The sequence below is a fragment of the Leptosomus discolor genome, chromosome 3 (genome assembly GCF_034619465.1).
Source record: "Leptosomus discolor isolate bLepDis1 chromosome 3, bLepDis1.hap2, whole genome shotgun sequence".
Classification (NCBI taxonomy): Eukaryota; Metazoa; Chordata; class Aves; order Leptosomiformes; family Leptosomidae; genus Leptosomus; species Leptosomus discolor.
Window position 1 is genome coordinate 82,584,871 of NC_141393.1, and position 14,340 is coordinate 82,599,210.

Consider the following 14,340-nt stretch of genomic DNA (forward strand, 5'->3'; position numbering starts at 1 on the left):
TTGAAAAATAAATCAGAAATATTCAAAATCACTTGAACAATTAAGGCGTGGAACTAAGCTTGCTGTACATGTCTTGGGGAACTTTGCTCTTTGATTCTAATGCTCTTGGGGCAATTGCTATCTCAGAATAAAAGGAAGAATGTTTAATTTTGAATCATACACAGTGGCATTGGTTTATATTATGTAGCCAAGGAAAGGATTTATTGCCAACTATTTTCAGATAAAATAATTTTCTCTCCTTTCTCACCCAACTGTGTATTCTGAGCTTGCATTTATACCTTTAAAACTGATATTGGCATTCTTCCTAAAATCACAAAGATTTTAATTTTCTTGTAGCAGTCCAAGATTTAGTTACAGGTTTCAGTCTGTCAGGGATACAGTGTTCATTACTAGAAAGAAATGTCTTTTTATCCCCTGTGAAATGATGGCTCCTTGTTGAGGTCAGTTGCGAACCAAAGTTCAGGACCTGGAGGCTGTTTCTGGAGAAAAATTGATCAAGTCAGAAACAGTTTGTTGAAAAATTTTAATCAAAATTATTTTTCAACTCAAAATATTTGTATCACTGTGAATGAAACATTCAGAAAAACACAGGATACATTTTAGAATATTGTTTCAGAATTCTGACATTTCTGAAAGTGTGTTCTCGTTTTCTTAATTTTTTCATTTATTAATTTCATGACATGTCACATGAGGAATTGTAATGCAGAGTCACAGGATAATCCAGGTTGTAAGGGATCTCAAGACATTTCTAGACCAACCTCCTGCTTAAAAGAGTCAGCTCTGAGATCAGACCGCGTTGCTCAGGGCTTGATTCAGCCAGGTCTTGAAAACTTCCAGGGCTGGAGGTTGGAGAAACTCTTTGGGCAATGTGTTCCAGTGCATTCCTCAGGGTGCAAAAAAGACACGATATGATAAGGCATAATCTATAATTTTCTGTTATCATCTTTTCTCTTAGATTTACAGTCATTAATGCAGCTACTACGCTGTGTCGTGTATCAGACTGTTGTGTTGAAGGATGTTTTTAGGCTTTACCCATTACAAGATACAGTGACATAAAGTGACAAGAAGCGGTCAGGGAAAGGTTAACATTAATCATTTTTGTTAAAAATGCTTTGTTTCTTGGAAAATTTCAAAAGTCATGGAAAATAGGGAAGTCCTTGGGATTGCTCACGTATGCAAAGTTCAGCACATGGGTCACTGCACGTAGAATCAGGGCCTTACAGTATTAGAAATGGGGGGTTGGCCTCTGAACTTCTGTACTAGCAATCAAATCGGGTGATTAAAGAATTAAAGAGCACACTAAAACCAACGGATCTATTCTCTGCTTTTGCTATTCTGAACTGGAATTACACTTTTCTCACTTAAATTCTATTGTGATCAAAGGGTATATTAAGCAGATTTGTAAAGGTAATCCTGTACATTCCAGTAAAACATTTAGCAATTAACTTGATCCATGAAAAGTGTAATTTAACCTTATTTTGCTGCTCTGCAACAGAAAGAAAGAACGTTTATAACATCTCTACAGGATTTTCAACACACTCTGTGCAGATTCATTATATTTTAAAGGCTTGTAAAGGTAATTGATACAGCCCTCTGAAGTTGTAATGCATTTAAGAAATATAATATCCCCAAAAGTAGTTCACTGTAGTTAACACCATTCTATCTTTACCTTTTTTTCACATGGGTTTTATTGGCAAGGAGACAGTGATTCAAGACAAATGACATTCCTCTTTTGCCAAACACCTGAAATTCATTGGAACGGTGCAGGTTTTGATTTTTAAAATATTCAGTTTTATCTCAGAAACCACTATAAATTTGAACTGTTCTTGTCGCAACGCTTTGAGTCTTAAAATTGTGACATGCCAAGAACATAGGCTGTTAACTGAAGCATTCAGTCATCTGAAAAATCCACTGGAATGTCTAAATCTCAGCACTCAGAACAAGGACAACTATTCATCAGAGAGCAGTGGTTAATTTAGGGACAAACTGTTGAAGACTTTGTGCCTTGCCTTGACTTGGTATTTGCAGAATCAAGTCCTGAACCAAGGTACACAAATATATCCTTACACTGTCAAATTCATTTCTCAACCTTTTTTTTTCCCCCCCACACACACTTTCTCTTTCATTTCATACTAAACATACTTCACCAAGCATGTTCAGGCAGTCCAGTAACATACCCACGTGGGGCTGAAGGTGTCCTGCAGCAGTCTAACAGCCCCTGAATCGCTGATCTGATTGATTCAACCCAGAGCTCAGCCTTCTCAGCTGGCCTACAGCAGTGAACCCCGGGTGATGTGCAACAACTGAGGGACTACCCCAATGTAGTGAGGGTCACCTCTGCAAACTCATCAGTTTTGTTATAATGAATAACAACAATCGTGTTTTGTGCCTGTTTAATAGTAATAGGGTTTCACAGCAAATTTCAAGCTGGGCAATAATCAAACTCAGAAGAGCCAAAGGAAGCGAGGTACTTGCCAAAGGGATTTCTATGCCACTATATATGGAAAAATTACTTACTCTTTGATTTCCACTTTCCAACATTAATCATTAATGTCTTTATAAAATACCAGTAAATATTTACCTAAAAGATGGCTTAGAGGCCCTCCTGTAGGTGTAAGCGGATGAAACGTAAACAGGGTCAGGATGTACCCGTTGAAAAACTGACAATATTTACAGTCCTACAGCTTATGCCATTAAGGTCATCTTAGTTACGTGTCAGAACACCATCTCTCCAAACACCCAGGAATCGCTTTTGAGTCTCCCCTATTCTCCAAAGAACACAGGGTAAAAAAAAAAACAAACGGGGTCTTGGCTTCAAAGCCATTTGCAGTCCCTCAGCATCGCCTTGTTGGCATAGATCTGGCCTAGGAGTTACACGATGGCCCCCACTTTTCACACCCTGAGCCCCTCCGACATGGCCAGGGCGGGCGCTGGGCAGGCAACGCTTCGCTCCTGCGGCCGTGGAGGTCCTTGTAACCCCTGACGGATGCATTCCCCAGCAGCTGCCACGTGCTCTGCCGTACGGGTATGTCTAGGGAGAGTAAGAAATGCAGCTGGTGTTCTACGAGCTGATAAATTTGGAGCCTCAGTGACTTAAGTCAATCACTCCTATCGGCTTTGAGATCCCTTTTTTTAAATATACAGGAACTCATGTTAGATTGAATCTGGCCTTTCTTTAACCGTTTCCGGCTGCCCTTGCTGGTGGCAGCTGGAGCACAGCCCAAGTTCCGCAGTTGCAGCACGTAGCGGCACTCACCCAGATTTTGCTGTGAAACCTCACAGCAGGAATACTTCTTATTACTGTATTAAGTGATTTACAACTTAATACCTCTTTGACTAGATGAGTTTTGCAATATTTTTCAGCATGACCCCATCGGATAAGATTCTTTCTCTTTTGCCAGAGACTTAGTACTAGCGTGACCATACTGGAGTGAGAGGGCTTTTGCTGGAACAGCTTATTGTGCTGGGATAATTGCTACAAGCAGCACTGGCTAAAGAATGTTTTGCTTAAATTGACTCAGTTATGTTAAAAGGTTTTGCTAATACATGGTGCGGGTCTGGCCTATGCTTTTCATTCCTTCTTACTCTTCTGCTCTCATTAAGGCACTGCCACCTATTCTTTTCCTTGTCATTGTTCTTGCTATTGTTTATGTTACAGCAGCTCCTAGAGGCTTTGAGTAGATAGAGATTGAAGGAGAGAATCTAACAGACACACAAGTATCACTGTATATTAATAAATATCCATAATCACTCCATCTCAACGTGAATAGTTGCTCAAAGAAAGAATCATTCAGGTGGGGTTATTGGTGTTGGGAGGGCCCGTGTCCAACCCTAAAGCTTAGATTTAAGATGATGTGCATTGTAGGCACTATAAGCTAGGGAACAGCAGCTGTTCCTTCTCCTCCTCCCCACTGCATCATCCTACACCCTAAAATGATGCCACTTAGGATGAGGAAATAAGGGCACAACTTCTCGAATATGAAGGAAGCCTGCAGTATCCCTGTTGATCAATGAACATAACATATCCTGGCTGAAAATTGATGCTGCTACTAAATGGAGCTAAAAAATACCTAGCAGATACTCATGGAGTAAAGCAGATCAGTTAACATTATTGTCAATGTCCCTATTGATCATTCATCCCTTCTAGTACTTGTATTGGCAACATGCATAAAATGCTGGCACAATTGCAGCGTGTTATATATTAATACTTAATTATTAATAATAATTATGACTTCTAACGTCCCACGCTATCAAAAGCAATTGGATACACAAGTAACCAGCCAACCCAGGGATTCTAACAGCAGTATCCACATGCTGACAGAGTATGGTACTTCAACCATAGTAACCAATAATCTCCAGCTTTACCAAAACCAGGATCATATCTTCTTTATTGTACGCATTGTGGCATTTTGGGGTTTAAAAAATACATAAATATAAAAGCAGAGATGTTCATTGTCTACATTTAGCCCGTACCCAGGGCTAAACTATGAGTTGCTCTGTCACCTGACGACCCCTCACCAGCCAGGGAGAGGAATTGGGAAAAGGAGAAGACACTCATGGGTGGAAGCGAGAGCAGATTTAATGAAACAGCACTGATACCAACAGGGATGTGCAGTTATACGCAGCCAAATGAAGATCCAGCTGTCACAGCTGACAGGAGAGCAGTCCTCAGGGGCAGGAGGAACCCCACAGGAGTTCCTCTTCCTCAGCAAACCTTCCCCCTTTATACTGCCCATGACGTTATGGTGAGGGCTACCCCTGTAGCTCACTCAGGGCAGCTGCCCTGGCTGACTCCAAGCTGCTGACGGCCTGCCCGGCATGGCTGGGCTGGGGGTCTGTCCCAGCCAAACCAGGACATTCATTTATAACTGTGGCATTTTGTCTCCCTTTCTTCTAGGGGCCTCAGGGACCTCAGGGCCAGCCAGGGCCACCTGTAAGTGTGTAAAAAACCATGCCTGTGTTTTTCCATTGTGATTGCATTATATAAACATGTGAAGCACCTAATATCTGGTTTCTCCCATTTTCCAGGGACCACCTGGACCTCCAGGGCCTAGAGTAAGTTCTGTAACAACACTAACCGACAACACAGTCCTTTTGCTAAAGTGAAAAATAGCAGGATCCTTTTCCAATCCATTGCTGGTTCCATCACTGCACATGAAATGCAAATACGTTTTTCTACAGCTTCCATCACTACAGTAATACATTTTTTGAACCTTTCATCTTAGGCTGGCAGTTCAGTTCTGCCACAATGGTGAGCCCTCAACAGGCCACGCTCATGGACGTGCTCATACTTTTGACATGGGTTGACTCCATCACAATCTAAAAGGTTGCTGTGTTCTGTATTTGAACACTCTGAAAGACAGCAACAGAAACTTCTGTGCTATTCCTGGCCCAGAAGTTCTCCATATATATATATATATATATATATATATACACGCAGAGATTTAGTTTGTTAAGAGGTTGTGCCAGTTAGGACAGACTCAATAGCTGAAGTGTCCTAAAGCTGTAATGATCTACGTAATCTGAGAACAAATGGCAAGAACTAGACGCTTGCGTGGGTGACTTAATTCTTTAAAATTAACCTATTTAATTTTAAATTAAAATTAAAAAAAACAACCTATACGTCACACAGTGCGGAGAATGGAGATGGGCAGGAAATGGGCTTCCTCCTTCAGAGGGCAGTTGGTTGGTGTTGGTCATTGCTCATGCATCATGAAGACTGCTTTGTTCTCTCAGCTGCTGGTGGCTGACGGAGATATTCTTTGTGTGCCTCTCTGTAAAGGAATAACACCTTTTCACACTTACCTGGATTGGTTTTCTTAAGAATATAAATTAAATGGCTGGGAGGAACAAGTTGGGACATTAGTCTGTAATGACTGTTACAGCATCTTTTTTCCAGGTTCCAGGAGTATGATCATTACGTTGGGTGTGGGGGTACTAATAAAAATCAAATGTGCTTTTTCTGTGTGCATGCTTGCATTCTTTGGAAATGGATCCAATTTTAAAAGTAAGTGTTTACAATCCATTATTTTCTAAAATGACAAAATAACGACGCTACCGTGTATGTTGCTGAAGTGTTCAAAGAATTTACCACCTGCATTTTAGAATATTCAGCTTTTTGTATTCTGGAATATCTTTTTTATTTTTTTTTCAGAAACAAGTCGACATCAATGCTGCTGTTCAAGCTTTGATTGAGTCAAATGCTGCACTGCAGCTGGAGGTAATACATTTCAATGTATTCACGTTGTCATACAGGGCATGCAATTATAATTCTATTTCTCAAGGACGGAACAGGTCTTCTTTACAAAGACTTAATTTATAATGAATCATGAATAGCGAGTAATTACTGTAGAATATAATGAAACATGCCAGGATTTATAAGATACAATTGAAATGAAGTGAAAACCAGCAGCGTTTCTACCTCTTTGTCATGAGTGGCAGTAATGGAAATTTACTGACTGTCACACGTAGTGGACTCTGTCTGCTCAGCCACGGGTAATGATGGTGGCACTGAGGCCTTGAAACACAAAATACCGGCATATGCACAAGTGTGTGGTCCCATTGATTGCGAGAAGATTCCTTACGTGGGTGAAGTCAAATACATTCACGTATGTTTTCTAGGTTAAGCCGAAGAGTAGATTTCACTGTTGAAAATCTGAAACTGCTACGTGTACTTTACAAATGCACTGATTTTTTTTCTTTTTTCTTTTTTTTTTTCCTGCATCCACATTTTTGTGTCAACATATAATCATGTATTTGCATGATCTTAACCTGCCTGTAACTTCACTGCTCTGATGATTTCAATAAAATGTACTAATTTGTTCATTGAAATATGTTATTCTCACCCTGTTTTCTATCGCTGATTGCATGCGTTCTAAATACTTTGCTGCTGTCTGGCTATTCAACGGCCCTTTGACTTTTACCGCATCTACTGTCGCTGCCATACTTCTTTGTGGTGACACTTTTGCTCGTGGCCCTTGGCAGAAATACCAGAATACTGAAGTGACTTTACTAGATCACAGTACAGAGATATTCAAAACGCTGCACTACCTTAGCAATTTGCTGCACAGCATCAAGAACCCTCTTGGCACACGGGATAACCCAGCACGCATCTGCAGGGATTTGCTTAACTGTGAACGTAAAGTGTCAGATGGTAAGTGTCCGCTTTCCTTAAAGCTTCAACACAACTAGGCTTTGAAACGTGTTGCTTCCAAATGTTACTTTCCACATCAAAATTCTAATGTGTAGGGGGTTTTTATTACATTCTGTTGCAGTGTGCCTGTCACAGCTACCTTTGCTTTATTTACGATGAAGTTTCTGAATTTTAAAGATAAAAGTATGTGGTTATCTAATATTCTCTAGATATTAGAGACAGACATATATCTCTCTGAGCTGTTGGAGAGTAGCGTAGGAGAAAGGGACCTGGGGGTCCTGGTGGGCAGCAAGATGACCATGAGCCAGCAATGTGCCCTCGTGGCCAAGAAGGCCAGTGGCACCCTGGGGTGTATCAGAACGGGGTGGTCAGTAGGTCGAGAGAGGTTCTCCTGCTCCTCTGCTCTGCCCTGGTGAGGCCCCATCTGAAATAGTGTGTCCAGGTCTGAGCCCCTCAGTTCAAAATGGACAGGGAGCTGCTGGAAAGAGTCCAGCGCAGAGCCACAAAGGTGATGGACGGGGTGGAACATCTCCCTCATGATGAAAGGCTGAGGGAGCTGGGGCTCTTGAGCCTGGAGAAGAGGAGACTGAGGGGTGACCTCATCGATGGTTATAAATCCGTAAAGGGCGAGTGTCAGGAGGATGGAGCCGGGCTCTTCTCGGTGATGGCCAATGACAGGACAAGGGGCAATGGGTGCAAGCTGGAGCACAGGAGGTTCCACAGGAACGTAAGGAAAAACTTTTTCCCTGTGAGGGTGGCAGAGCACTGGCACAGGCTGCCCAGAGAGGTGGTGGAGTCTCCTTCTCTGGAGACATTCAAAACCCATCTGGACATGTTCCTGTGTGATCTACTCTGGGTAGTCCTGCTCTGGTTGGACGAGATGATCTTTCAAGGTCCCTCCCAACCCCTCACATTCTGTGATTCTGTAAACAAAAGTGTCCAGAAAATTTGAAGCTGAATCCAATTTTGTAATTAAAAGTTTCCCAAGTATTGATAGATGATCTTGCAATGAATTTTGTGTGGATCAGATTCTAGATTCCTAATTGTATACGACTGTATACAATACACTACCACGTCAGATACACTGATGGTTGTTGTGTCCCAGAAGATCCTGAATCAATATTTCAAATCAAAAATAATTATTTAAACCTGTAATGTCAATACAGCGACATAACTCAGTTTCTGAGTGGCTAATAAAATAATAAATACCTGTAAATATACCTATTATCAAGTATTTGCATTAACAAGCTAAGGAGGAAATAGGAAATGAAGTTAGAGGTTACAGGGAAATCCCTGTTCCATGGCATATATAAGGACAGATCAATTCTTTTAAGACTCTACTAGAGATGAGCCTAACCCTTATTAGAACTGTGCTCTCCTAAACAAATCTCAGCCCTTTAAGGACACAGAGGCCACTGATACAGTCCTCCACTTCTAGGGAGTACACACACCCGTACCAATCGTAGAGCATTGCCTCACCTCGTGTTTAACTGTAAATTAAAGGAAGCTGAATCCTGATACAATTTGCACGTGTCCTATTTTTTATTGGACTAAATCCCATGGATTTACAATGGCCAATGCTCCTGATTACCATCACTAGGATATATGTCATGTTGAAGTGTTTGATGGGAGAAAGATAGTGGAGAAAGGATCTTCAAGATGCTGTGAGAGCAAGAGAATTCAGGTTGATATTTTACAGTCCTGAATATATTCTCTGTATAAAGCCAAGCCCGTGTTGTGTCCCCCCCAAATTTAAGTTTTAATACGGAAAGAGCAGACTGGAAAGACTGTTCTCACTATTTAGCCATAGAAAAAGAAAACATTTTTGGAACAAGACAGTATTCAAAAGTCATTGTATAAGTAGTTAGAATTGAATGGTTATGATAATTTTACTCAGTGTCAGTTATTAGTAGAATTATAATAGTGAAAAGACTCTCATGTTCTTTTTCTTTCATTTCCTTGTGAAGCTATGGTGATAATATATCGAATACTTGCCAAAAAGTATGGATACTTTAGCAAATTGTTTAGTAACAACTCTATTTTGGTTTTATTTTCCATCTGGGATTATATACTCACAGGAAAATACTGGATTGACCCAAATATTGGATGTCCTTCTGATGCCATCGAAGTTTTCTGCAACTTCACGGCCGGTGGTCAGACATGTTTAACGCCGCTGTCTGTGACAAAGGTATGCATTGCTTCCAGAGAGACTCTGTCTGTGCTGGCACCCTGAACAAAGGAACGCTTATTTGCTTAACTCATGAAAAGATGTTAGATCTCAGGGGGTTTTAACATGCATCTTTGTGGAAGGACACGTTATATATTCTGTTACAGGAGTTGCAGGTTTTCTGGAGACAATATACGTCAGTGTAACTCTCACTTTGTTCATTCACTCACCTTCCCTGCTGATGTTGTTTTGCTTTATACTTTTCTATACATGCAATAAAAGTAAGCCCCAAATGCTTCTAAGCTACATTAGTAACTCATCACTCGGGGCAGCTAAGTGTAGAGATGCTGAGGTCATTGCAATGGGAAGGAAGAAAATTATGCCTACTTTTCAACACCTGGCTGCTTTGAAATGCCATTAGGCAGAGACTAGTTTCCTTTATATGCTTAGTCCATGCTCCTCTTTACCTCCTTAGACCCTTCAGAATAGAAATTTTAGATTTGTGGAGTTTTGCGCATACTATATGCATAGAGTTTTGCACACTGAAGAGCATCATAGAGTTCCCATATGCGTTCCTACATTTGGGAGATCCCTGAATACGATTTAGTCTTGGAGAAATTCTTGCTCGGTAATGAGTGACTATGTTTTCTGTCTAAACTCAAAGCACGCTTACAAATTTTGGAATTTTTAATGGGATGTAGGTATTGCCAGAACCTGTGGTCTGAGAAGACTAAACAGCAGAATGATGTGGCTGCAGTTAAAACCCTGCTGCTGATAATATCTTTGCTTGAATCACAAAACCATTTGTTTCCATTTCCTTATTTTAAAATCCCATTTTCTGCCCAGCTGTGTTTCAACACCCTTGTAAGCATTAGCAAATGTTTATATTTAAGCTTTGAAAACGTCCTGTGAAAGCTCCTGTTTATAGTAATCGCTACAAGAGAACCCAACAGCCCTCCTGAAAAATACAAATCGTGCTCTTTGGCGCTGATCCCGATGTAGAGACACGTACGTGTGCCCCGCGCCTGACCACCACACACGTACGTGCATGTCACTTGGCGCTGCTGCGGCCGTTCGGTGCAGTCCAGCCGCAACTCTAACGGTGCCTTTCTCTTGGAACCTAGCTGGAGTTCGGCGTTGGAAAAGTGCAGATGAACTTCCTTCATTTACTGAGCTCAGAAGCAACCCATAGCATCACAGTTCACTGTCTGAACACACCAACGTGGAGATTAAATAAAGCAGGTGGCCAGAAAACGTCTGTCAGCTTCAAAGGGTGGAACGGTCAAATATTTAAAGCAAATACGCTACTTGAACCGAAGGTTCTCACGGATGAATGCATGGTAAATACTTTTTAGCACTACCATTATTAAAACCGTAACGGAGTCACTGTTTAGGCATGACTGACTTTCTGCAAATAAATAACAATCACTTCGATTCACATCCCTTGAAGCTTCCTTCTTATGTATGTCTCTATATGCCAAGATCTTTTGATCTTGAATTCAGCACGAGAGGCTCAACGTGAGCCGGCGGTGCGCTCATGCAGCCCTGAAGGCCAACCGTATCCTGGGATGCGTCAAGAGGGGTGATTCTCCCCCTTTACTCTGCTCTTGTGAGGCCCCACCTCGAATACTGTGACCAGTTCTGGTGTCCTCACCATAACAGGGACATAGATCTGTTGGGACGAATCCAGAGGAGGGCCCCAAAGGTGATCCAGGGGCTGGAGCATCTCTGCTATGAGGATAGGCTGAGGGCGCTGGGATTGTTCAACCTGGAGAAGAGAAGACTCCAGGGAGACCTTATAGCTGCCTTCCAGTACCTGAAGGGAACCTGCAGGAAGGTTGGTGAGGGACTTTTTACAAGAGTGACAAGCGACAGGGCAAGAGGAAATGGTTTTAAACTGAAGGAGAGCAGGTTTAGACTAGATCTTAGGAAGAAGTTCTTCAGTACAAGGGCAGTGAGACGCTGGAATAGATTGTCCAGAGAGGTTGTGGGTGCCCCCTCCCTGGAGGTGTTCAAGGCCGGGTTAGATGAGGCCTTTGAGCAACCTGGTCTAGTTGAGAGGTGCCCCTGCCCATGGCAGGGAGGTTGGATTAGATGATCTCTAGGGTCCCTTCCAGCCTAAGCCATTCTATGAGTCTGTGATGCTAATACAGGGTACCTATACTTGCTGTTCACATTGAGCGTCTCATACTTCAGGACTCTACTGAGACACTGGAGAGAGATCAGAACAGAACCAAGGAGATCCTCCAGGAAACCTTAGGAACAGTTACTCTCAAAAAGAAAACTGAGGCTTCAGGACGAGTTCTGTTGAGGTTATCTAGCACAAAATCCATCCCAGGTTCAAACAGGCCGGAAATTATTTTTTGGACAACTAAATATCTTTAAATTCATTGAGTCGGTGGTTTAGTTATTTAACAAAATAATGATGGTTGGAAAAGGACTCCATGGCTAACTAAAATACTAAGTCATATTTGTGTTTAGGAAAAATTGGAAGAGCTTATTAAGTTTTCTAATGCTTATTAGATTACTCCACTCACGGAGATGCGAGCCATTTGGTAAATGTCGTGGTAGAGCACCAAGAAATACAGCAGCCAAGCACCTTGCACTTCCAGTCTTTTATAGCTCTGCTGTCGTTTACAATAACAAAAGACATGAGACTGGTTCCTTATCAATACAGGGCTGTCAAGTGAGATTTATCATCTCAAGTGAGATTTTGGGTCTCAAGACAGAAAAGGGTTTTATTTGAGGCACTTCCAAGCTGTTACGCTTCCAACCTTTATTAGCACACGCTAATGAGATGCTCTGGCCCGTGTTGTGCGGAGCAGGTACCGCCATTGAAGCCCCCTCTCCCCACCTCCCACTCTGTTTGGGACTGTTTTAATCCCTGAGAAAAATTGAAGGTGTATCGTGAGGGCTATTGAACAGTGCCATTTTCCAGCGGGGTTCTACAAGGCCTGTCGCTCTTTCTGTAGGAAACTCTGTCTTGTAGAGCTCAGCTGCAGAATCTCACACACTCCCCCTTCTGCAGGGACTTCGCTTTTCAGTGATGTCCACTGTACTTGGTGGTTTTTAAGAATGGAGTGATTGCAAACAGCAAGACACTCCCAGCCTCAAACAATGTTATAATGTTCTTTTATGATTTTTATGAGGCATCAAGTTTTTACTGAGTTTTTTTAAAGGATAATGCACGGGAGAAACGGCATTTGTTCAATCACGTAGTTTCTTTAGGAGTTGCTGGGAGAAGAAATGTTTCTGTACACTTCTCCTCTCACTCCCTAAGCACCATTTGCCATGCGTGTTTTGAAGCTCATCGCTGATATGAATGTAATACTCTGCTTCTGTGTGTTGCAGATCGAAGATGGCAGCTGGCATAAGACCCAGTTCTTTTTTCACACTCAGGACACTCATCAGCTTCCAGTTGTTCAAGTTAACGCACTTCCTCATCTCAAACCGGGACAGCAGCACTTCATAGAAAGCGGTTCGGTGTGCTTCCTCTAAGGTTTCTGTCCGGGGTGGTGGGGTTTTTGGGTCAGCATGGAATCGCTGCGTAGATTGAATGCAGAAGTAGCGATCCATTACAGGCAAAATTACTAGGAAACTGAAGAATCGTTTTCAACAGTGTTGGTTACAGAACCTCAGGAAGAAAAAGACTTCCTCCTAAGGAGAAATGGCGTTGAAAAAGAAAAGGAAGAAAGGAAGAAAAGACTACAACGATTTTCATAAAGTATTTTTAAAAAAAAAAAAAAAAAAAAATTGGTGCTTTCTTGCATAATTTCCCGGAAGTGAACGTGGAATTTTTCAGGATCTCTAGTGTTCTTAGCAATCTCTCTAACAGCACTGCAAAGAAACCATCCCGAGGAAAGCTGGAGACGTACGGTCCTAAGGAGCAATACTGGCTAATGCTCCTACATGTGCAATAGCTTATATATGAAAAGTGAATTACGCCACAGTACAAATCCATCTTCTTTTCTTAAACGTCGTTTTATTGTAGTCCGTTGTGGACACATACATCTTAACAGATGGCACACTACCTCTTCCGTGTTTCCTGTCCGTGTTGCCTTGGTGCTCTTCCTCACACAAGGTGCTTGTGGCCTCAGCAGAGATTATTGGAGTCCCTTTTTCTCTTTCAGACTGTATGTGCTGGTTACATCAGGATATGGCTCTGTTGTAAAGGTACTTATTTTAAATCGTTGGTCACACACTTCACTCCAATGAAAACATTATTTATGTGGATTTCTTGTTTAAAATATTTTTGGGTACTGTTGTGGAAATAGTATATGAGACAGCACATTGTATATGATGCATATAGTCAGAACAGTTAGCTTTACAGCCAGTGTAAAAATTGTTTTAGAAGAGCTACCTACAGTAGTTTTGAGTTCTAGATTCTGTATTTCAGTTAACAGTTCTATGCCAAAGGCATCTTAAGATGATATATTGTGTATATATTTTGTAACTTGTGGGAAAAAAATATAATCTACTACAGCATTTCTTCTGAATGGCTGCTGCTAAATTATAATCAGCATTTCATCGACCTAGAAATTCCATTTTTTGCAAAGTTATTAGATCATTTGGTGGGTTTTTTTAAATTAAGCCTAAAATGTTCAACTATTAGGAAAAGCACTCTTTATAAGCCTCTATCTGTTATCAGCCCAAAATGTGCTCAATAGTACATGGCACGGTGATACCAAACAACGCTGGGGAGCGTTCAAACAACTTGTTCAACTGTCGTGATCCACAGGAAACCACGCTTACCAAAGTATAATAAAATAAGCTTCCAAGCTCTCTGTTTGTCTTTTACTGTTCTGTTTCGTATTGTACAGTTCTTTCTTAGTCATCCTCCGTTCTTGGTAACGATGAAAACACTTGTTAGGTGGCGATGCTTCTTTTACCAAGGGGAAACGCACCCACCTCATGCCACGGAATGCTGCCAGAGGGACAGGGTTTTCTTTTACGGGGGTAACGTACGTGTACATCCCATTTTACCTTTTATATCGAAGCATCAGTTTTGTTCCCTTTGAGG

At 41.5% G+C, this 14,340-nt stretch overlaps 1 protein-coding gene across 1 annotated transcript in view; it reads left to right on the forward strand.

The window, feature by feature from the left end:
* The window catches only part of COL24A1 (collagen type XXIV alpha 1 chain), a 138,849-nt gene extending 126,031 nt beyond the window's left edge, over positions 1-12,818 (forward strand). Inside the window, exons 54-60 of the mRNA XM_086463065.1 lie at positions 4,898-4,933; positions 5,029-5,055; positions 6,155-6,220; positions 6,985-7,153; positions 9,232-9,341; positions 10,445-10,660; positions 12,672-12,818. Coding sequence (XP_086319191.1) covers positions 4,898-4,933; positions 5,029-5,055; positions 6,155-6,220; positions 6,985-7,153; positions 9,232-9,341; positions 10,445-10,660; positions 12,672-12,818 — 771 coding nt within the window. The remainder of the gene's footprint in view (positions 1-4,897; positions 4,934-5,028; positions 5,056-6,154; positions 6,221-6,984; positions 7,154-9,231; positions 9,342-10,444; positions 10,661-12,671) is intronic.
* The last annotated feature ends 1,522 nt before the right edge of the window (positions 12,819-14,340 follow it).